This window comes from Petromyzon marinus, chromosome 3 (assembly GCF_048934315.1).
Source record: "Petromyzon marinus isolate PM22_M1 ecotype Great Lakes invasive population chromosome 3, UKy_Petmar_22M1.pri1.0, whole genome shotgun sequence".
Lineage (NCBI taxonomy): Eukaryota > Metazoa > Chordata > Hyperoartia > Petromyzontiformes > Petromyzontidae > Petromyzon > Petromyzon marinus.
In genome coordinates this window covers 3,967,408-3,991,630 of record NC_133669.1, presented here as the reverse complement: position 1 = coordinate 3,991,630, position 24,223 = coordinate 3,967,408, and the positions used below count along the sequence as shown (strand labels likewise).

General features: G+C 49.5%; 2 protein-coding genes across 8 annotated transcripts in view; one reads left to right on the top strand and one right to left on the bottom strand.

Moving 5' to 3' along the window:
* The window catches only part of LOC116952091 (synaptotagmin-2), a 305,791-nt gene extending 297,999 nt beyond the window's left edge, over window positions 1–7,792 (top strand). For all 3 annotated transcript variants that reach the window (XM_032971142.2, XM_032971134.2, XM_076072826.1), the window contains one exon: window positions 402–7,792. In XM_032971142.2, the coding sequence (XP_032827033.1) occupies window positions 402–608 (207 nt within the window). In that variant the 3' untranslated portion in view covers window positions 609–7,792. The remainder of the gene's footprint in view (window positions 1–401) is intronic.
* Window positions 7,793–9,779: 1,987 nt separating this feature from the next.
* The window catches only part of PAWR (pro-apoptotic WT1 regulator), a 140,763-nt gene continuing 126,319 nt past the window's right edge, over window positions 9,780–24,223 (bottom strand). For all 5 annotated transcript variants that reach the window (XM_032971091.2, XM_032971118.2, XM_076072834.1 and 2 more), the window contains exons 6-7: window positions 15,365–15,469; window positions 9,780–12,807 (exon numbers count right to left, since the gene is read on the bottom strand). In XM_032971091.2, coding sequence (XP_032826982.2) covers window positions 12,721–12,807; window positions 15,365–15,469 — 192 coding nt within the window. In that variant the 3' untranslated portion in view covers window positions 9,780–12,720. The remainder of the gene's footprint in view (window positions 12,808–15,364; window positions 15,470–24,223) is intronic.

Sequence of the window (24,223 nt, the reverse complement as noted above, 5' to 3'; positions counted from 1 at the left end):
CACACACAGTCAGCACCCTACACAGTCAGCACCCTACACAGTCAGCACCCTACACACACAGTCAGCACCCTACACAGTCAGCACCCTACACACACAGTCAGCACCCTACACAGTCAGCACCCTACACACACAATCAGCACACACACAGTCAGCACGCACACACCCCACGCACACACCATTCACAGGCAGCCAACCGCGTTGCGCTCTAGCGCGCTCCGACGTCTCCGCGTACAGATCTCCATCCCTAACCTGCCCAGCCACCACCACCACCACCGTCCCCAACTTCAACGCTCCGGAGGAACCCACAACGCTTGACCGCAACCTGGCCTGCGCCTCAGTCCATGCCGTCCGTACGGCCGAGAGGGGCGCTAACCTCCTCTCCACATTCCCCATCCCCACAGAAAGTGCAGGTGGTGGTCACGGTGCTGGACTACGACAAGCTGGGCAAGAACGAGGCCATCGGCAAGCTCTTCGTGGGCTGCAACGCGTCCGGCACGGAGCTCCGGCACTGGTCCGACATGCTGGCAAACCCGCGGCGGCCCATCGCCCAGTGGCACACGCTCAAGCCCGAGGAGGAGGTGGACGCCAGTCTAGGCAGCAAGAAGTGACCCCCCCCCCCCCCTCGCGAATAATAACCCTCAGCCCCTCCGCTTAGCTCCTCCGGCTTAGGTCAACGCTGTCCGTCTCTCCCAGAACACCACCACCACCCACCACCCACCGCTTGCCTGAACACGGCACTCTTGATCCGAACCTGGCCTTCACCTGCTCTGCCCTTCCTCGTGTTCCCCCGTCCTTACCTCTTGCCCCGGAACTTCCCCGTTCCTTGCCAACTCTGCCCCCCCCCTCCTCCTTATCATCATCATCAATTCCCGCTCGCCCCACCACCCTGAGCACTGCCCTGCTCCGCATCACCGTTCTCGCCTCGCCCGGCACCCGTCAGATGTGTGGCTTTGTGTGTCTGTCGATGTTGTGCGTCTTTTGTTCGTGTACTTTTTGTGTGTCCTTCGAGGTGCACCTAGCCTGGCACACGCGCCGTGGTGACGTCACCGCCACTTGGTGGCGAATGGCGGCTGTTATTGTTGTTTATGTGTGTGTGTGTTTTTTTATGTGTGTGCGTTTATGTGTATTACGTGTGTGTTTGTTTCGGTGTGTCTATGTACGTGTGTTTATGCGTGTTTATTTAAATGTCTTTGTGTATTCATGTGTGTATTTATTTAAGTGTATTTATTTAAGTCCATGTGTCTTCGTGTGTGTGTGTGTTAATGGGTGTTTATTTGTGTGTAAATGGGTGTGTTTACGTGTGTAAATGGGTGTGTTAATGTGTATGTGTTAATGTGTGTGTTGTGTGGGTAGCGGTAGTGTAGCGGTTAGCGCTACGTTGCGCTACGATACCCGGCGACCCGAGTTCGATTCCCGCTCACGTCCAAAATCAGTGACGATTATCTGAACCGGTCCTGGGCCTCCCCTAGGTCGACTCAGCCTCAAATGAGTACCTGGTGCGGTGTGTAAACATCGCCACTGGGGATACAAAGGCGGCCGGGCGTGGTGTTGGTCACCCACACCCTCGTGTGCCCGTTCTGGCCTTCGTAGGTGCTCGCTAACAGCACTTGCCCCAACAGTCTGTCGCAGGCTCCACGGGGATATTTGTTGTGTGTTTACCGTGTGCTGTGCGTGCGTGCTTGTGTTTACATGTTGCGTTCCGCATGTCTGCGTGCGCAAGCGACACCTCGCTCCCGGTGAACTCGGAGGCAGACGCCTAGAGGCGGTGCCGCTACCCCGGGCGATCAGTCGCGCAACCGAAATCGCTCTCGGTCGCAGAGACGTCCACGACAACTCGATCGATATGCGACTGATCTGCTCGGGTGTGAACCCGCCTTTAAATAAACAAAAAAATACTTTGATGCGCCTTGGCTCTTATTAGCCAAGCAATGCAACGGTGTCAGCTTGACGCCGAAAATTTTCGACCATCTGGATATTTATCCAAAAGTTCACCATGGGCACGCAGGCCACGTGCGTTGCGTTGCGTGCGTGCGCGTGTATGTTCGTACCTCGAGTTGCACCTAAGCTGGCACAAGCGCCGTGGTGACGCCACCGCCACTAAGTGGCGAACGCCCGGTTATCGTTGCGTGTTTCTTCGTTTAATGTTTGTGCACAAACTAAGGCTTGGGCTAATTATACAACCAAAAGCCCTCCTCATCATCCTCCTCCTGTTTCTCACCTCACCTTCCAGTCACTCAGCCGGGCAGCCAGCTCCTTACCACGCAACATCAACCCCAGCCCGATCGCTCCGCAGCTGCCCACCTTTCCTGTCTCCCTGCCCTTTGCTCCCGTGCCCCCCCCCCCCAGCTTAGACCCCCCCCCCCCCCAAATCCTCGCCCCGCCACGCGTGCGCAAAAAAATTGTTTTGTTTGTCCGTTTTGTTCGTTTCGTGTGCATGTTCAAAGTCGTGGTGGCGCTAAGCCATTCCCACGTGGCACGCCGCGTGGGATCTCCTCCGCGGACCGCACGGCGGGCGCAGACCCCATAGTTCGCGCGGCGCTGTTAAAACGTCGGTTGTGTTGTCGTTGTCGTCGTATGTGTGATGTCCCCCCCCCCCAACCTCCCCTCCATGACCCCTCCTGCACAGCAAACCGCTCAGTGAGACACTGTAGATACAATATATTACCCTTCCTCGTTCACAGGCGTCTCCACCGCCCCCCCCCCACCCACCTATACCTGTATACGACGCTAGCCCTCGTTCCTGTTTGGTGTTCTGTATATAAATGCTCCCTTGTTGTTCACGTCAAGCCCTGTTCCTTGTGCTCATGCCGTACGCTACCCCCCTCCCCGCCCGCCGTTGACACGTCGGTGGCGATGATGATGATGATGGCTGTGTGTGCTTGAGACTACATCTCTGTTGTTTCATTACCGATGTTTATTCGATCACGGACCTCTTTAACCCGCCGTCCTGCCCGGGGGTGACTGATCACACAGTCGTTTCTGGCCAGCCCGAAGCCCATTCCCGCTGTTTTAAGTGTAGATATAGCATGAATATATGATGTCTTCAGTGTGATCATAAGGCATGTCCGTTGTGCTTCCCTTGTATGAAACCTAAAGCCCCTTTACTGTCGATGTTTAAAATAAAATTTAAAAATATATATAAAATAATTGCCACACGAGAAGAAGAAAAAAAAGGTTTTTATTACATAACTTTAACAACAACAAAAAAAATGCTTTAAAAAATGACGACGATGTACGTATTACCCGGTAGATTTAATCCGTGTTAAGATTATATATGACAACACGCTTGCTGTTTATTGGCTCGATGATAGACGTGTGACCCTGTGCTCTATGCTTTCACATTGGAAAAGGTCTACCGAGGCGGCCCTCTACACAACCACCTCGCGCTGAGAGAGCGGTGTGAGGGCGTAGCGACAACAACAACAAAAACAAATCACGCAGGCAGGCCCGGATTACCCGTCACGTGAAGGGGGGCCTTCTCAGAGGCAACCGGAGGGTCCACTCCTCCGTGGAGCCCCGACAAACAGCACAGCCCACTACTGGCCACAGACCTAAGGTGTGAGATCAAGACCCCCGGCGAGACCCAGCCACCGTGAGGGCCCGATTCATTATCCAGAAGCCATGAGGCTGTAATTGCCTCTGGACCCTACACGGGGCAGGCGCAAAAAAACGTGTGCGTGGGGTGGGTGGCAGCAGGATCTTGAGCCATTGGTAGTACGGGGGGCCGTTATAAGATAAATAGGCCCTGGCGCAGGGCCCAGAGCGACCTTAATCCGAGCCCGTGTGCAGGCTCCGAAATGCCAGGCTTGAGAACCACGCTTGCTTGGGAGACCGCACTCCGATGCCGTTTCCACCTAAATGTGGTGCTTGTTATTGCAGCACCCGGGGATAGGATGTTCCATATGGCCGCGAGGCTTCTTTCTCCACCCCGCCGTTTGCGATCGTGACGTCTCATGATATTAAGCGTGTGTGTGCGTTTCCCTGAGTGCGTATGGCGTAATCGCTCCGCGCTGCACGCGGCTGCAGTGATCGGTTGAATGTGTAAACTGCGTTCCCATCAAAATGTTGTGGCTGTCAGGCTCCAAAGGTCAAATTAAAATCCAGGGTGTAAATTCTAATCGCAGCCTATCGAGCCATCAGTCATTTGGAGGCTTTATTTAAAACAAGTTGTGAGCCAACAAGTCTCTTGCAAGGGAGAACTTTTTTTTACTTGACAGGATTTTCTAACTGCTTGTCTGTCATATATATAAAAAAAATGAGTCTGCCGACACGATGCTCCGCCAGAAACGTACTTTTATGGAATACAAAAAAATATTCACATGCTCCCAAGGTGTTGGACATGATTAAATTAAAAACATTAAATATAGGCATGTAGGATTGTTTTGTTCACGCAACACTGGGCACTGACTCGTCTCACATTTTTATGGAAACGTAGCTTCGCTTTGGGTTTATTTATTTTCCCCCGCGTGATGTGCACAGCTATTTGCTTTCTCGACTGAGTACCGTTCAAGTGCGCGATGTTTTGTGCGTCTTTGCCCCAGCTACCGGTCCTCTTGACGTCCCCGTGACGTCCGTTAAAAGCTTGCCCCTTAAACCCCGGCATGTCAGTTAACGCTCTGCACCAGGGATAAAATTAACCGCATGCCCGATGCGGATTCAAATCCGGTCTAATGTCGCAAATCTGAGCGTAAGTCTGGCTGAAGTGAAACATATATGTGAATGTCAATAACATATGCAGGCTATGTGCATGAGACAGCTAGGGGCAGCCAGGTACCAGGATGGAGGCTGCTGAACTCTGTGCGTGACTGACACGGCATGGGGAGGCCTTCGCTCTGCCATTGATTAACACAGGGAAGTAAATTAGTGTTCAATTATTGTTTATAGTAATTATGATATTATTAGTTATAGGCCTTTTAGCCACGTAAGGCTCGCTAAGCCTCCAAGATTTTTTGGATGGTCATACTTGGGATGTCTGTCCCGTTGATTATTTGTGCCTGTGGAAGAAATGCAGGACTCCCAAAATCGGATCCAATCAGACAACACTGCACTACTTGCTGCACTGCCATCCACAAACACCACTTCGTAAAATAAATAAAGCAGTAATACAGGTACCCCTTTATCGCTCTGAGCAAAACATCTACAGCAGCGCCCAGCAGCACTGACAACGTTGATTCTCAAAAATCGTTTTTTTTAAACCTATGCTCAATGAGCCTTACAAAACATTAACCTGTTGCAGAGTCCAGGCTGCGAACAGAACCCACTCTTGAGTGACCATCCGAGCAGTGAACGTCATAACCAAAGGCAGGTTTGCGAGAGGAGGCAGCTCAGAAGGAAGTAATAAAGGTGTTCCAGGTAGTGACAAATATCACGAATGCACATCTCCCCCCCACCCGCGTGCTGCCACGAAAATAGCAACAGATATCCTGTCCACGTGACCAATGTTGTGTCCTTCAATCAGCGATCGATATATCATGTCCTTCGTCCGAACAATCACAGAGCAACACTACTTAATCTCGACACCAGTACCCCCCATCCCCCGGATGGGATATCGATCAATATATACATACAGTGTCCCTTCAATCAGTGATCACAGACAGCGCTACACTATCTTGCAAACAGCTGCGTCAAACAAAGCAAGGGGATGTGGGCCAGGGATTGATTGGAACTGGGACAGCTGGTTCCCATGGATTCGAAAAGCAGGTCACGGTTGCATTAGGCCTTTTAATCACGAAGCCTAACTAACTTTCCTGAACCGAGAGAGCTGTTTGAGGGTTGTTGTTGTTATTATGTCACAGGGTCAAATGACGGTCAGTCGGTGGCTTTTAATTTTACCATGAAATGGCCAATTGCGAAAATTAATAAACTTCAGCAAGGGAGACCTTGGATACATTGAAAATTGGACTGAAAATTAGTGAGGAGAGTGTAAAATGTAAATGCAAAACATATACCGGGACATATACAAAATATATTTAAACATGTTAAACATCATTATTATCTACCTTTTGACCAACCCTCTTCAATCCCAATACCTCCTCACCTCGCCTGGATTCTTTGCCTAAACAAAAAAAGAGCCACCTTACTCAGATCAGTTAATTTGGCATCAGAGGGGTAAGGAAAGTTATACAATGTCTGGATCTCAACGGATACCTCAAACTGACTCGCACTGATCCAAGCCTGGCACCACTCATCTTGCTTCATGGCATGACGGGGAAGAATTAAAAAAGGCAACAAAGACAGTGATTCAAACCTCGCCAAGGACACCGAGTATTTGGGACAAAGGACGTTCACAAAAGTCGAGATGATGGCACCAAAATTCTCAACTTTCAGGACTGCCCCTTGGGTCTCCACTGAATCACGGTGGGGGGGGGGGGGGTTGGGCCCTTCTAGATTTTACTTTCCCCCTCGATTGCTTCTCCGCTATCAAACGTGCATGTGTCAAGTAGACGCGTGTGCAGCTCCTTCCAATCGAAACGATACTTTAGCCACGAACAATATCCCGCGCGCGTTGCATTCCGAATTACGCAGAGTTGGTGCATAGCGGTTAGTGACATAGGTGATGGGTACGGCCGTTTTAAACTACATTTTAAAAAAGAGATACCACGCAACTATATCGTTTTGCTAATATTTATGTACGTATGTATTTATTTGAGTACAGTGCTTACGCTTCTGGTTTCTTTTTTTCAGTGAGGTCTGTGGTGCTGTACAGTTTGTAGCTATCATTGCGCAACATGAGTGCATTGTTCGTCATTAAAATGGTTTCATTTCTCATCTAAATGAATGCTACGTTCCGTGTCGTTCTGTTTCTAATCGTCTGTCCGTGGTCTATACCAGCCACCGTGCATCTCCATGTGGCCACACGTTCGGGGTGCTGTGAAAGATTACGGGGTTGGCTTTTTTTAATTTTCCCGACACTCGTGTTTTAACTTTGGGTGGCCTCTTCGTTGTTATTATTGTGGCCAGAGTGAAAGTAGTGCAGCCCAATTTCCGACAAGACAGACGCTCGGCGAGTGGCCTCACCAAGCCTGTGACAGCCGCGTGTATTGCGTCTACGTCGAGTTACCTTTGTATCAGAGGTGAACCCCAGATAATTCAGTTTTGGTTGGAGGCAGGCATAGAGGTCAATGGCTAACGCCGAGCGTGGCGAGAAGGTGCGACGGCCGCGTCGAATAATGCGAGGGCAGCTTTTTGGAGCGGTTTTTAAAACTTGCAAAAAATAAAATGATCCGAGCGTGCGGTAAGCAGGCATCACCGCAGTCCCTCTCTCATTCGGTGCATGTCCCCTGCCATTACAATAAACTTATGGTATAATAAATCAAACTGTATTATAAAATGTACGCTTACTGGCTTTAAAGTTATGGGAGGGGACGGGTCATACACAGGCGATGAGTTACCCTTTGAGCTGCCAGATTGGGAGGGAGAATCGATAGTCTAACCGGTGGCTGCACATATCACGTCTGTTAAAAAAAAACGAGAACATATAAAACACGTTATCGAGAAAAGAAACAAATCCACGTTTAACCTTTCACAGTTCCTACATAGGCCTGCCCTAAGTTGCATGCTCTGTGTTGGCGCTGTTAACTGTAGTTGAGTAACCGTGTGCACTAAAATAAATCATCTACAATGTTTAAATTGTTGAACGAAAAGTGTTTAGAAGAGTCCTCACATGTTATTATAATTACCACTATACTTTGTTATTATTGATTACAAATGTCAATTTTGTCAACAGAAATATAACGACTGTGGCTGCTCTTTTGCTGCAATAATCGAAATAAAAGTCTGTGCGAAGGCTGAACCGTGGTGCCCGTGCATCCTCGCAAGCGACGCCCAAAAAAAAAATGTGTTCACCCAGGTGGCAACGGGGGGGCGCTGCCAAGGACGTGAAAGGGCCTGCACTTGGTGAGCCTCCTGGCGTTGGAGATGGAACGCTGGCGTCGGAACGAAACTCGCTTGGCTACTTATTCCCCGCAACTCGTCGAGAAACTCCTCTTATCGGACCTTTATAATAAATGAGTACGTTTGGTACACGCGCCATTCCCACCGGCGCAAGGGGCTATCGCGAAGGAAGGTGCCCGTGTTTCTGTCTGCGGTAGCTTCGCAGCGGCGAGCGACGCTGCTGTGTATGGTCCCAGCTGAGCAAGCTTGCAGGCCATTTTTGATGCCTGAAAATGTTGGACCACCGACACTCGGTACACAATGGCGCTGCTCTTTTCGAACGATCTCGCGGGACCATTAACGTCCCCCCGCGAAGCAGGCGGCGCAACAATAAGCAGGGCGGCCTGCCGGATTGGAACCGCGAACCCCTGCAACGGGCGGGCAAAACCTCGCTCACCGCTGGCCCGTGGCGCCACGGCGGCGCCCCGAATAGCGTGTTGCTCTGTCGACGGCGGTGGGTTGTCGAGAGCGAGTTTGACCTATGCCGATAACGTTCATCAGTGTTTTAGAGTGATGCAACATACGAGTCCAGCTCGAGCGGTTGGTGGTGTCCAGCTTAACGTTGCTACCTCGCCGTCCCACCGACGGCTTTTCGGGCCGTAGCGCGGCGTGTTGTTCGACGCGGCGTCCCGACACTGCGCTCCACGCGACGGGAGCTTCTACGGCAACAGGACTGAGCAAAGCTCGCTCCTTGCCCTCGAAACGTCGGGACATCGCGCCGGAAAACGCGCGGCACGACCCCCGAAAACTCATCGGAGAGCCGTGCAGCACAACTGTGGAAGGAAAACAAAAACGTAGAGTTAGTTACTGACGCCACGACAGTCACTCCACTTGGAACAAATTCCCACCCCAACTGGTTCATGAAGTGTCGCCGGATACCGACAGTCTGCCAACGTCCTGCTGATAAGTCATGCAAATGAGACATCCAAGTCAGTACCGCAAGTTTCTCCGTTCGAGTTATCGACTCCGCTTGTGTTCATTGACGAAAGCTTGCCGACAAACAAACAAAAATTCCCCTACGTGTGTACACGCCTCCGACGAGGCGGAATGTGAAAAACAACGTCACGTGCCAATAGGTTTCATGAATATCGCTCGCGACAGAGCTCCGTTTCGCGCGAAGTTCGGGGTCAATTAAACGACGGTGCCGAGTGCCAGTCAGCTGGCCCAATTAGGCGGCCGGGCCATCAAGCGATCTAACGGCGTCTTTTTAGGTCATGCGGCCTAAAAAAAAAAAAAGGTCATCTTACGGGGTAGTCGTCAAAAGGGTCGACGGTAAAAGTGTCGGCATCCACGGGGCTCGATGGCAGGGAGGATCGATGCTGCTCACTCATTGGAGTTAGTTACTGACGCCACGACAGTCCTCAAACAAATTAGTCATCGTATGTCACTCAATTCCCCTCAATTCCCCAAACACATCTCACTCATTTCCTCAAGGAAACATCTCTCTGCAGACATCGATGGCAATCGCCTTGCTTGGCTGCAGGTCCTGCTCCTTTCATCCCCGCTGCGCCTCAACGGGTCACTCTGGCTGGCCAAACAAAAACTGCCAGGGCTTGTGATTGCCAAGTGTGTGGGGGGGTGGCACATGACCCAGCCAATGCAGCCCCCCCTTGCCTGCCCAGTAGAGCCCACGGTGGGCACGTGGTATCCACAAACGCTTCACACAATACATCCAGCCAATGTGCGACGGGCCGCAGTAGGCAGGGCCGTCCCAACGTTGAAAATTGGTGCATGTGCTCCTGTTAGGGAAAGGGGGGGGGGGTCATATCCAGCGTGGGGGGAAGACATTCATCCAGCAGTGGCTTGATAAAGGGCTGTACAATTGATTGACTTGAAACTCACAACGGTCACTTTAAACGATCCACTTGGTGCACCAAACGCATCGTTTAGCGCTCTTTATTTTTCAGTAAATATACAGTAATACAAGGCACAGTAATATAATATGAATGTGTACATACGAGCATATGCATTCATTATCGATAGATTACATTTCAAACAAACCAATGCTTATTCCTGTAAGAGTCATCAAGTTTCTGCTTCTGTGAAGATATATATACGTGAAATAACAGGAAAATAATAATTCGTACGCTTTTGAACTCTTATGGAGAGGACACGACATATCGACATTTTGGCCGACTGGCCATCAGAAAATGTATCCCGTCATTATTTGAAGCAATTGGCGGGACCCCGGGGTCCCATCACTGCCCCGGGGTGGGAAACCCCACGTAGCGACACGAGTCTTGTTGCCTTACCGACAACAAAACTAGCGTCAATCGATTGGCCTCGTAAAGAGCTACTCGGGGCACTAAGTTTCATAAAAAGTTGAAAAATTACATAAACACGTTAAATTCACTGCCTGGGGGGCGGGGCTCGCCTAGGCAAAGAAGCTAAGGATCGACGGCTGACCGGAGGGCGTCGTCGCCGTGCGTGACTGCGGCGGACGCCCCCCGGGGCTCGCGTTTGGCCGGTGGGGTGGCGCCCATCGTGTTGATCGCCACCTGAGTCTGGGCGGGCGGTGCGTTGCTGTCGGGATCATGAGTGGGCGGACTGAAACAATAATAATTATTGACCTGATTTTTGCGGAACCCCGGGGTCCCGCCAAATGATTCATTTATCATTAACCTGTTCAATTTGAATCTTGTTATGGAAGGGTGTGACCAGTGCCCACGATTGTGTCCACGTCTAACCAAACACGCTTAGGCAAAAACGGGCAAGTGATTAATCAAAGACCACATCAGAAACACAACAAGCCAGTTGTTTCTTTTTTTTAAACTGTCACAAAGGCAAAGGATCTCCCGTATAGCCTTTAACAGACTTTTGGGGCAAGTGCTGTTCGCGACCAGCTATGAAGGCCGGAACGGCACACGAGGGGGGTGGGTGACCAACACCACGCCCGGCCGCCTTTGTCTCCCCAGTGCCAATGTTTACTATACACCGCACCAGGTATTCATTTAAGGTTGAGTCGACCTAAGAAAGGCCCATGACCGGTTCAGATATTCGTCACTGGTGTTGGCCGTGAGCGGGAATCGAACTCTGGCGGTCGGGTTAGTAGTGCGCGCACACACACACGCACAAGAGCCTATGAGGTAATTTGCGAAACCTCACTTCGTGAGTTGTGAATTAAGAGTGGGCAAAATCGTGATCGCTCAATGCGAGATGCTGTGACTTTGGGTTAGCTGCTTGCCACCTCTCAAAGGTATACATAAAAAAAACCGGGACATATCACGGGAAAAACAATAACAGCGTGCAATACCAGAACAGAGGAGAAATACATGCAAAACCAATATACGAAGTGTGTTGTTCTCGTCATGTAACTGACAAAAACTGCGACTTTTGATGTTACGGGAAAGCTTTATAGATTCCCGGGATAGAGCTAAAAGCCACCTCAATAAGAGGACGATCCTGGGAAAACCAGGACGGGTTGCAACCGTACTGTAATCCGCCATGACAGTGGCCAGTGTTCAAAGATGGTGGCATCCATGCGTGCGTCGACCCACGTATACAGTATGCGCACAACAGCCAGTCGAAATCCAACCTCAACACGCCGTTCAAGAGATATGCTCAAAGTGATAATGACGCTGGGAAATAAACCGAAGAAAGCATGCACGGTGCTCGAAAGCGCTCCGTGAAAGTGCGCGACGAACAAAGAGGCCTTCAAAGCGTGCGCTGTTTGCGACGTTAAACTGGCGAGAGTGGGCTCATCGATCGCTCTGCCAACAAAGCGGAAAACACTCGCGCGAATGATTGTACAGCATTTCTGACAAGTGTCAAATAGTTGACAAGGCACTTCAGCATGCTAAAAAGTCGCTCACGTCACTGCAATTCGTAGGGGGGGGGGGGTTTTATCTTTTCGCTGAAAACTTTTTGCAACGAAATTCCACAGCTCAGACGTCCTCGACGGCGACGTCAACAAACACATCCACGCCCGCGCACCTGTGCCAGCGTGGCTGGAAAAAGCAAGCAAACACGTGTGTAACTCTCCAACAGTCCACCCCCCCACCCCCCCCCCCGGTCTCCGCTTTCTCGCATCCTTCGTGGTTCAGGGACTCTCCGTCGACTCCCAGGGTCTCCGCGCCCTTGCCACGTCCGATCGACAGCCGAGGTGAGAAAGAGGTTGACACTGTCCTCGTGTGCGCAAGCGTTCTTCACAGCGCCGCCATCCCCCCTTGGAGGAACACCGTTCAGGCTATTCTCAGGAGTTGCACTCCCCCACCACCGCCTTTTCCTTACAAAAGACCACCCCCCCCCCCCGATATGAATCCCCAGTCGGCTGACATGAAAGGGGCGATGGGCAATGTGCAAAATTGATATTCTAGCTTCCCAAAGCAACCACCCCGCAACAGACCTCTCCCCCCCCACCACTCCTGAAATTCGCCTCGCGCCTCACCCCCCACATTGATAGATTCATTTATTTTATTTCCCCCAAACCGCTGGCTGGTTCAGGAAGCGGCGCACATCACGCCGTCTTCCCGCGACGTCCCCCCCTGGCCTGGCTAAATGCGGGAACCACAACTGGCCGTCGCCGGCATCGGTGTCGCCGGTCCAGTGGGTGACAAACAAAAGGGGAAGAAAACAAAAACTTTTATTTTTTTTAAATCCCCAAACTACTTTTAGATCGGCAGCTGAACGGGGGACAACAACGCACAAAGGGACGGGCGATTCTCGTCTCGCTACAAAGGCTAGTTTTTGCAGGAGGTCGGTGATTTTCGCAGGACGGCCTCGGCTGTGCAGGAGAGCTTCTGCGCGCCCACCACCCCCTCCCCGCCACCGCGATGCTGCTGCCACACCTCACTTAGTCAGCTGGCCCACCACACGCAGCAGAGTCTTGTTCTCTTCCTTCAGCTGCTCGTTTTCGTCCTCCAGGTCGTCTAGATCCTGACGAACGGAGCGAAAAACACGACGGCATCAGTGATAAGCGAGCGACGCATCCGTTCGAGAAACAGCTTTTCAAAAGGAGAGAAGTCCCCGTGTCGATTTGGAGGTGGATGAAAGGGCATTCCGTGGTGGAAAGTCATAACCTCGTGGCAGGCAGTAAAGGGTGCTGTGACAGACAGAGCTGCAAGCAAGGGCATATGCAGATAAATGCCCCTCTTTGAAATGTATTCAGCATGTAGCCACTATTTTATTAGGAAGCCACTGAAGCATACACTTTTAAATCTAGATTGAAAACTCATTTCTCTACAAGTGAAATTTTGTGTTTAGTTTGTTGTCCTTCCCCCGCACCTCCGATTAGCACGGTTGGCTACGTACGGTGCAAAGGAAGTTCAACATACATTACTGGACATCTGTGAAATAAGGGACATATGTGAAAAATACCGGACTTATGTGAAAAATACCTTTATAGCTCATCAGATTCCTCCAGTATAAGTAAATATTCCGATTCTGACATACGTTTTCCCCTTGTATTTCAAGATGCCGTACAAAGGGGCAAACGCGAAATTATTAATCAAATTATTTCCACTTAAGTGGCATTATCCCCCTCAGGTCCATGACTCTGTCCACACGGTGGGTAAAATCTGCAACACTTGGTGGGTAAGCCAACAAAAGGCCATCCCCATGGGTAGAATGGACCCTTCCGTGGATATTAGAATTTACTCGTCTGGCTCAGGGCCATGGGCGCTGATATGAGAGCCAGCCAGTCACTCGATTGAGCAGAGGACACACACTTTGTCTTTTGTTGACTGTTTAACAATGAGGTTGACATAACCTTGGAAACAACAACAACACTCTGCAGTGATCGTATGCTTTGCATCATGATCTATAAGCATTGGCTGCCACTGCTTGCCGCTGCCGCCGCTGGCATCTCAATAACTACGCCGCTGACTTGATCATAAGTGATGATCCGTACTTATCTTTGACAGTTTGATTACGAGGGGTGTCCGTCAGATCAGGTCATAATCGGAAATTGTGAGGTTATCTGACCCAATCTGGAGATCAGCTGTGACGTTGTTACAATCGGAAATTATCCGAATGAAAATCGGATTGTGAACAAAATAGTTGCATCGGATTATGTCCGATCAATTATACATAAAAAAATTATATTGGTTTTTCGTACAGAGAAACGGCTCAAACCTTACGAGATGCATTTGGTGGCATCAAGTAATACACAATATTGTATTTGATCACACTAAATGTTTCAAAGGAACATCCAAATATTAACATGGTAAGTAAATTGTAAATAGGTGGGAAATAAATAGCAATCGCAGTCAATAGAGATATAGTAAACCGTAACTTTAAACATTGCAACCCAAATTTGTTTGAATATTGAGTTAAAAAAAATGACTGTAAGATGTAACAACACACTCACCCCCTTCGTGATCATTTTTTTACGATTCGAGATCTCGAGCCGAATCAGCAACCGATTATCTTCGTAAAAATTTTCACCGTCTCATTTAGTCGTTTCCTTGCGATTTCCTCCCCTCTAACTCACCCCACTGTACACTTTACGCATCACTCGCAAAGATCACACGTTACTGTAATTGGGTCTCACACAATCGATTCCAATCGCGCATAATCCGGTACTTGGTATCTTGCGAATTAATCCATCCCGTGCTATTTCCGAGCATAATGAGAACTGCATGGAAATGCAGTTCGCATTAGTCATCCACCAGCCATCCACCAGTCATTCACTAGTCTCTTACAGCACAGCACTTGAAGAAAAACTATATTTAGTAATGTTTACTGATTTCATATGCTTATGTTACACCATGTGCTTTAGTTATGTTTAATACTACATTGGAGATTAAGATACTTTAATATTCAGAATTAAAAATGGATTCAGAGTGCAATTGAAAATCCATGAGCAAACTAAATACCGTTTTAAAACCTCCTTAAATACCACAGTTAAAATCAACTCCAATCAAAATCAGGCCGGATCGGATCGCCTAACCAACTGCGATTGAATCCAAGGAATAAATGAATGAGAATCGGTCGGTTTTGTTGCAAATCGCGATTTTCCAATAACCATCCAGGCCACAAGATTGTATTTAACAAACAAATAAAAGGACCCAAACCGCAGCACCGCTACCGATTCCCCCGGCGGTACGCCTGATCCGTCGCTCACGACCACCGCTTGTTGCAGCTGAGGCTGAGGAGGCTGGGGGGGTGGGAGGGGGGGCGGCTCTGGCGGGCAGAGCCTCGTGGGGGGGGGGGGGGGGTAGGGGGGGTGACAGCCGTGCGGGGAACCCATCACAAACGTCAGTCGAGGCACCGCGGCACTCGCGTGACCCGGACACTTAACATCAATTGTAAAAAATAAATAAACAGCCGTTGGCGTGAAGGCCGGAGGTCTCGGAGAGCCCTTGAAGCCGCGGGTTCCTTCTCGTGCCCGACGGCGAGCCGATCTTTTCACGCCCGTGAAGAACCGCGGGGGGGGGGGGGGGGGGGCCTTGGCCTTGGGGGGGCGCGCAGCCGGGGTGGCCCCCTTCCTCACCCGGTTGAGAAGATCAATCTCGGCGTGAAGCTTGCGCACGACGTCCTCGTTGTCCTCCAGCCGCTGCCCGAGCTGCTGCTTCTCGTACCGCTCCCGCGCCAGCTCCTAGGCACCCACGCACCACACGCACACGGAGACAACGCTGCCCCTTCTGAGCGCGGTCCGCTGGAGGCAGCTGCTGCTCACGCTGGGGCTCCCTGGCCTGACGAGCGCGGGTGGGGAGAGGGAGGGGGGTACGGTGCTCGTCTCCATTTGCCGCCCACCCGAGCGAGCAGTGGAAATTCCACGTTCCTAAGGCAGATTTTGAATGTTTACACACACACACACACAGGTGTGAGATTAAATTCAGGATGTATAGACAAATAAATGAAAAAGGACAGACAGATGGAAAGACACAGGGAAGAGACAGGATAGAAAGCTGAGAGGAGGGGGAGGAATGGATGACCACTAATATCAGCACAACATTTCTGCCAATGGAATGGGAAATTTCCGGCATTGGTTTACGCTCCCCAATGGAGGGTGAGCACCGGGCCATGCTGAGATGAGAAGGGAGACACTCGCATGCCGCCACCACCATCATCATCATCAGCCATGATCAATCCACTGCTGATAGATGAAATAAAATAACACAATAATATTCTCACGACGTTTCGGCCACAACACAAGCAGCCTTCATCAGGTGAAGGGACGAGACTGTCTGGTAGGACAGCCGAAACGTCGTGAGAATATTATTGTGTTATTTTATTTTATCAATTTATTATTTTATTCTCATTCTACGTGACTTTACCGAAAGAACCAAAGAAGATGAATCATTGCAGTCACGAAAGCTTTAAATCGAAATTTAAAATCCACTGCTGGTTGAAGGCCTCCCCAAGGCATTACCATCTCTCTCCCTGAGCCGAACATGGCGACCTTTTTTACGACATACTTGTAACTATCATTTGAGATCGTTAGGTCACTTCTGAAAAAAAAAGCTGTATCGCTCAGTGGGCCTTATCTGGTAAAATAAAAAAAAATGTCGGTTAATAGTTAGTTGAACACGTTTCCAAGTAGTTCATTCTCATTGGACGTTATACAATGGCTGTGTCATCAGCAAAACCTGGGGCGGTCACCCAGCCGCCACTTAAAGAGACACGGTAAAACAGGCGCGGCCGGCAATGCAGCAGCTGACACGGACAGAGTCGGCACGGAACGGTGATGACGGCGAGAGATGATGCGTGCGGATGGAATGAGACGCTCGCGACTGATCGACGACGGGATGAAGGGACGCCTCGTGTGGACGGACCGACGTGTGAACGAGAACAGCCCGCGGGGGGCTTTGGGGTCAACGGCAGAACGGATGTGCCCAGAGGTGGCTCACGGAGTCGCGGAGGGGGTCCAGGAGCCACGTCCCGTAAACGGCGCGAGCGTAAATCATCGCGCGGCACGCATATTATACGGACAAGGGGAATCGATCTCGCGCGAGCGCGCGCACACACACACACACACACAAGTTCGTGGCTACGCAGCGCCTGTGAATGACGAATGCTGAGTGCCACATAGGCACTTCCCGCGGTCATTGTTAAGGAGGATGACTTTAGATATTTAATCAGTCACTGACGACTGATTACAAACATTAATCCACCAGGTCATGGTAAGTAATGATAATATGATTATACATTGAAAATTGGGTGATAATAATGGTTTAATAAAATGCGAATTTTCATCCTGTTGACAATCTACTTGAATAAATGCCTCCCCACATATCATATCAGTCATGGAGATTAATGCATACTTCACCATGCTGGTCAGTACTAATGGTTCAGATACAATTTCCCACTGATGTTAGCTGTGGCAAAGAATTGAACTCATGGGTGGTAGGGTGGCACAGTGCTAAACGTGAGGCTCGCAGCAAGAAGGGCATGGGTTCAATTCTCGACTCGATTGCCTATCTGTGTGGAGTTTGTATGTTCTCCCCGTGTTCTGCATTGGTTCGCTCCAGGTTCTCCAGTTTCCTCCCATAGCCAAATCACCCTCCCCACCCCCCATACAATGTGACTCGTCATAGCCTAACATTACATTCTGAAAAATTATCACTCAATCGGGATTACACATAGCAACATAACACCCGACTGTGAACGCTTGGCAGGACGCTCCTTGAGGCTCAGTGAGGGTTTCCTGGGTAAACAAGCGAAATAGTATTTTTTTATAATCACGTCACCGGGTTCATCGCACAGTGTTGCTCACCACTGTGTCAACCGCCTTGCCCCAATAACGGAGTGTCGTTACCTCATTCCTCCGAGAGGACGTCCGCAGAGGGAAGGTGGAGCAATGAAATCGACGTGTGCGCAGGCAATAGGCGGGTCATTTGCATCGCGTGATAGTTGAGAGGTGGTGGCGGCTGCATGGGGAGGGGGGGAAGCTTTCGTCCAGCCGGGGGATTGACCACGGCTCCGTGCGATGTGCTTTTGTTCTCACCGTGCAACTCGCCCCAGCGCTGCTCATTTGACAGGCCGCAACGACAAATTAAAACCAAACATAATTAATTTCCATTGTGATTATCAACCCCGGCGTTGTATTTTAATGATGTGCAGTAGGGTAGCGTTTCCCGGCTTCGGACGATATTCACAACAGCCTTGGGCTCTCTCTCAGAGAGATCTAAATCTGCATTTACATTACAGGGCATTAGATCATATCAGGCATGATGTTAAGCGAGCTGACGTGACCCCTGACTAACTGGCTCAGATACCTCCGGTTACCTCCGACATCAAAAACGCTCGCGCATACGAGTGAATAACACTCAAAACAATTACGGACATGCCAACCTATTAACAGGCAGGCCAACCTATTGACGAAGAGGCCAGAAACCCTCCCTGCATAACCGTCACCGACGACAGATGCCACTTCGTTGCCGGCAACAGCTAATGGGTGGATGAAAAGAGTCTCGTGCGCACGATCTCAGTGCGACCCACCAAAACACCGACCTCCAAGTTTGCCCGGATTTATCGGTGTGCGTAATCGCCGCCACAAGCGGCACCCGCACGCTGCAGGGTTGTGATTTGTGCATCAACCTAGCTGTGACCTCTCCGGCCGAGCGCTCGAGCGCAGAGATCTAATTCCGCTCGGTCAGGATGAAACGAGAAACGAGACGCTTAGCCCTTGAGCATTTCCACACCGGTGGGGGGTGACGGGGGGGGGCCTCAGAGGTTGCTCTTGGTGAAATCACGGGGAGGTGGAGGAAGGAAAAAAATTACAGCGCTCCCAGTGCTGGGCTCAGCTGAGCTAAACGTCAGCTCAACCCATTCTTGCTGACGGTGTCAATGTTTAATTGCATTCATTGTTCCGCCTGGGTCATTTGGTTTATTCGCTAGGCTTTTTGTTTTTATGTGTGTTGCAGAATTTGTTTTTTATAATAACAATGATGAGGGTTAATGCGTTGGGCCCGCAAAGCACACTGAGAATGTATCTGCCCGTGTGTGCGTGCACATGTGAGTGTGCACGCGTGTGCGTGCGTGGGCAGCGGTGGTGTAACGGTTAGCGCGCTGTGCTACGAACCCGGCGACCCGAGTTCGATTCCCGCTCACGGCCAACACCAGTGACTGATTATCTGAATCGGTCCTGAGTACCTGGTGCAGTGTGTAAATATCGCCACTTGGGAGAGACAAAGGCGGCCCGGGCGTGGTGCTGGCCACCCACCCCCCTCGTGGGCCACAGTGCTGGCCTTCATAGGTGCTCGCTAACAGCACTTGCCCCAACAATCCATTAAGGCTACACGGGGAATCTTTGTCTTTGTGCTGGCCATGGCTAACATTAAAGTAGCCCTCTGGTAAGAGCTGCCAACCTACAGTCAGAAGGTCGGGGGGGGGAGGGGGGTCAAATCAGAACTTTTAGCCCTCCAGCATCAATAAAATGGGTAGCGTTTTTCTAAGTCGACAATGATTGTCCGATGGGAGAATGGCAGGGCTATGGAAGAATGGCCCCTTCCATAAGAATGTGGAATTCATATCATTGGCCGAGACAGGCCAATGTGGGACGAATCCAGCCCCGTGCTTGTTTGAGTGGCGAGACGCTCGGCCTTGGCTTTGAATGAAAGAACAGGTTTTTATTTAACTGCGCATCTCAAAATGTCAATGAGAAAATATTGTTTCGTAGTAACGATGAGCAATTAAGGCCGAATTACCGCGCGAGTTAAATGAGCCGCAAGGCCTTCCCTGCCCGACCGCAACGATGCCCCGCGTACGAAATCTCGCTTTGTAACCCGTAACAAATGCTATGATCAACAAACACTTCCTTTGGCATCTGTCTGAATATCAATTGTGGTAGCTCGAACATTCTGTCCCCCGGTACCACACAAAGAGAATACTTGACTCAAAAAAAGGGTAAGGTACTCGGTTTTTTTCCCACTGCTGCTATTTTCCTCGTGCTCATTTTAACCAAACACTAACCAGCGACAATAAATGCCTGGGTCATCTGCTCCATGGTGAAAACCAACAAAATGCACGTGACATTTGTTCCATTCTTATAGCCCAAGGCTATCGCCACACAACGTTGCTTTGTCTCACAGAAGAGTATAGTCCTGCTGCCGTGTGACTTTTACCCAATTAAGACATTTGCAAGTCATCTTTCAAAATTTGAAGAAGGCAAAAAGATGTGACGGCAGCACACGTGGCCCTGCTCTTTATCGAAGATGGCCCACGTTTTCGGCAAAACACACACGCGGTATTAACCGGGGGCGGCCGCTGGGCTCGAACCTCGAATTTCTGCAACGGGCGGCAAAACGACCCGGCTGCTCATCCGCATCGCCATCCCTGAGTGAGCGGCGACATGACCGGGCGATCGGGGCGAGCACGCGTCGGCCGATCGCGGGGACACGACACCATCGCAATGTTACGCAGCAAACTTCAACTAATCACACATCAATGCCCTGTTTCCCACCGCGTATAGTAGTAGTAGTAGTGGTACATGTTGTGCTTGCAGAAAAAAACCATTTGCACAAACACATAACAACAAAAATTACCAGCCAGGCGCGTATTTCCCCTTGTATTTTCAAATTACACGGCTGTTATTATTTTTTGTAGAACATTTTTAAAACGTGCGGCGATAGTGCTCTGATCCCCCTCGCCCCCATCCCCTTATCTGCTGGAAGTTTAACGCAACACTTGTCGTGTTCACATGCCCGTGTACGCCCAGCATGCAAAGCGTGTTTTGCGATGAAGCTTCAACTGGTTACAACAAGCGGCGAGACACCCACCACGAGAAACGGGGGTCCTGGCGCTCGTGTGAAGGGATCACTTTCGCCCACGCACAGATGCAAAGGGAGCTTCAAGGATCTGTCGTCGAGCAGCGACGGCAAAAGCGTGATCTTGACGAAAGGCGTTCTTTTCTCAACAAAAGTCCTCTTTAAAAGTGGAATACACTTGCTCCACTGTTAGTAAAGTCACGTCGGTAGAACAATAATAGATCACGACGTTTCGATCGCAACACAAGCAATCCTCTATTATTTTTCTACCTACTACGTGACTTTACCGAAAGAGCCAAAGAGTATGGATTCCTGCAGTCACGAAAGCTTCAAATCAAGATTGCTTAACTGTTGTTTCGAGACTTTAATTGCCACCCGGAAGAACGCTCTCTCCTGCTCTCAAAAAATGCTAGCTCGCAGCAACACATCGCTTCCTTGCCACCTAAGGGCCTTCGCCACGCGTGGTTATTTTAGCGCGGCAGGCAAAAGGTGCCAGGTGTGTGGCGAGCGTGGCATTTATCCAGACGTCTGAAGATTTGCTCAGGTTGCTCTCCTTTAGGAAACAGTGACGCACACTTTTAACCGGGCATCCGCCCTTCGTTATAGCTCCGTCCGTCCATGTCTGACAACGGACTTTCCGATCGTCCCACGTGACGCAAACGCTGGACACGAGCCCGGAGTGTTGCGAACGCGTCGGCTCCTCCGTCAGACACTCATTACGCTAAAAGTCCTTTGTCCGCCGAGTGGCTGGGACAGATGGGTGTTCACGTGGGGGGTTAAGCGCAGCTCATCCACCCACTAATTGGCTGCTGAAAACAACCACACAAACGCATATGGGGCAATAATGTTACTCCCTTTGAACTTTACTTATCAAAGCTCCTTTGTAGCCATGTTCATCTTTTATTTTATAATTAATTCCATTGGCTGAGAGCGTCGAGAGGTTTCCATGGCTCAATGCAAATGGCACCCGTGTTCGTTTCGGGGTGGGGCGCGTGTCCTTCGGCGAGAAGTCCGATGTTTCGCCCCAAGTGCCGGGGAGTTTCTTTTGGCAAAAACCCGAAATCACAGAGGTCGGCAGTGTAAATAAACATACTCAGTGGGACTAATATGATCTATTTACTGTTATTTTATTATGAAATATTGCCAATGTTATCGTTTGCTTGAATTGCAGGCAATGTAATCGAGAACCTTTGGATTAAAAGCAGGCAATGTGATGTATGTGGTTACCACACTGCACCGTGCATAGCACACTGCCCTATGAACGTGGCAACCGGAATTTGAATCCCAGCCACGGCTAATGTCAGCAGCGAGTGATGTCTGAACCAGAATGTGGCGTTTTTACCCACGCCTCCGGGCTGGCATTGAAGATAATATGCCAGCAATGAACATAATATTCCAGCCAAGTTCGCTTGATGAAAGATAAACTTCACCCTGACCCTGCAAAGGGTGAGCACAAAGCCACCACCCAAACTCCAAATCACTGCACTTACAGCTTTCAATGATTTACGTTTTGCTGAATATTAAATAGACCGACAGCTGACCGTTACTCATAACGAGGTAAAAATCCCATTGAGACCTTTGTTTGAATATGAATGGTTATTTAATGGGGAAGCTTGTGCCACAGTGGGTCTCACCACTGCGCTACGAACCGAGCTACCTGAGTGTGATTCCTGGCCTACCCTGCTTTACCAACCACATTGAGCAGCATGGAAGTGAGGTCAAACAGATCCCATGATCTGCGAGATTTGGGGGTGGGAGGGGGTGGTTTAATACTCTGAAGGATTGATAAAGGACAGGACTTTTTTTATTTATCTGAAAATTCTGAAAATACATGACGTTAGTTTTTCTATTTGTCACATGCACCAAAAGTAGACTGTTGGATATTTTATCAACCCCAGAGGGATGATGGGTTTCCTTGACCTCTGAGTGAACTCTGAACCCATGACCTTCAGACCGTGATATGGGTTCTCTCCTACGGCGCTTACCCAAACAGACATTACATTCGGTTCAAAATCAAATCATTACGTGTGAGTTGGCCATGTGTGCTGCTATTTAAAATTGAATGTTGCTGTTTTGTTATTTCTAGAGAGAATGAGATGGAGTACTATCAAGAGAATAAAGTTTAATAAAAAGCTAACATACATAATGAAAAACAGAGATTTTATCGTAGTGTTTTGCTTTAAATCCCACTGCACCCTATGTATTTATCAGTGACCCAAATGTGATTGAATCTGCACCATTCCTCACAGACAAGTCTGAGCCTATGCCCATTAACCCTACATGACCGATTATATTATCAGTAATGCCGAAATGCATACACATTGCAAATGTACTTCTAAAATATATAACCTATATATAAATCCACATACACACACTTGTTTTGTCAATTTTTTTCCCAAATGTGTGCCAATTGGATGATCGATGTCATGTCAGGAGAAGAAGCGTCCAATCGGAACGCTCGCAAGGCACTACTGTATCATCCCACGTTAGCAAACGGCCTGCAGAAGTGAAATAAAAAATACATATATTTATGAGTTATGTTTAAGAGACCTCATCGCCGCTGATACAATATCCCATGAACTCCGCTATATAGGGACAATTGTCATACTGCAAATATAATTGCTTTGGAATATTTGTAAAAAAAAAAATGTAAGTGAAAATCCCTATAGTAATAGGTTTTACCCTTTTAACTGGCACAAAAACTGACACCTTTATTCAAGGCATCATGTTTGCAATAACCACAACACAAGCAGTAAAAATGCAAACAAAAGAGACAACTCTGATAATAATATGCACTGTCCTGGAATTTGATTGGTCCACACCCAAGACGGCTTTTCTTAGAGCCTAGTCTCCACTGGTGTTGGACCAGAAGACGCCAACACCAAATCAAATACCGCAACAAGTCCACGCACCCCCCCTCCCCCCCCGAGCGTCGCGTTGCATATGTCAATTAACGGATTCACACCTCTTTCTCCTAAACGCCGTGGTTTCCATTAAAGAGCTGTAACGGGACCTCTTGCTTCTCTCCTACGCGCTAAGCCGAAACAGCATCCACACATGAGGGCCCAGCACCTGCACGCATCTTGACGTGGGGGGATCGAGCACCTAATCTCTGGGAGCACACGAGCATTACCCAGCAAACACTGCCGGGGTCACTCTATTACACTGCTCAACACAGGCCCATTACGAGTCCCATTTAACAGGAACCCTATTTCCCTGCCCCCCACCCCCCCCCCCGCCACCCCCACCAAAGTAAAATGCGTATCAGCTGTCAGCACTCGTAATGCGTGCAAAGTTATTTTTCCTCTCCGTATCCCTTGCCGAGTGAACATTTTTGATGGCTCAATTTACACGCTGTGCAAGCGCGCGCATTGGAAAACAAATGTTTGCCGATGCTTAGGCGTAGATTTTTTTTTCCTTTCACTAGAGCACGTGTCCGGTTAATACTGAGATCAGCAGGTGATGTGATTTAGTGCTGCGTCGATTTACTAAACTTGAAGGGGGCTTTAATGAATGCAAAACAAATGACTCATGACTCACGGAGCTAGGTATCAACATTCAACAATATGCACACACCTGGCATTCTGGCATTTCAAGGCATACAATTATGCTTTGATGATGATGGTAATGACGATGAGTGG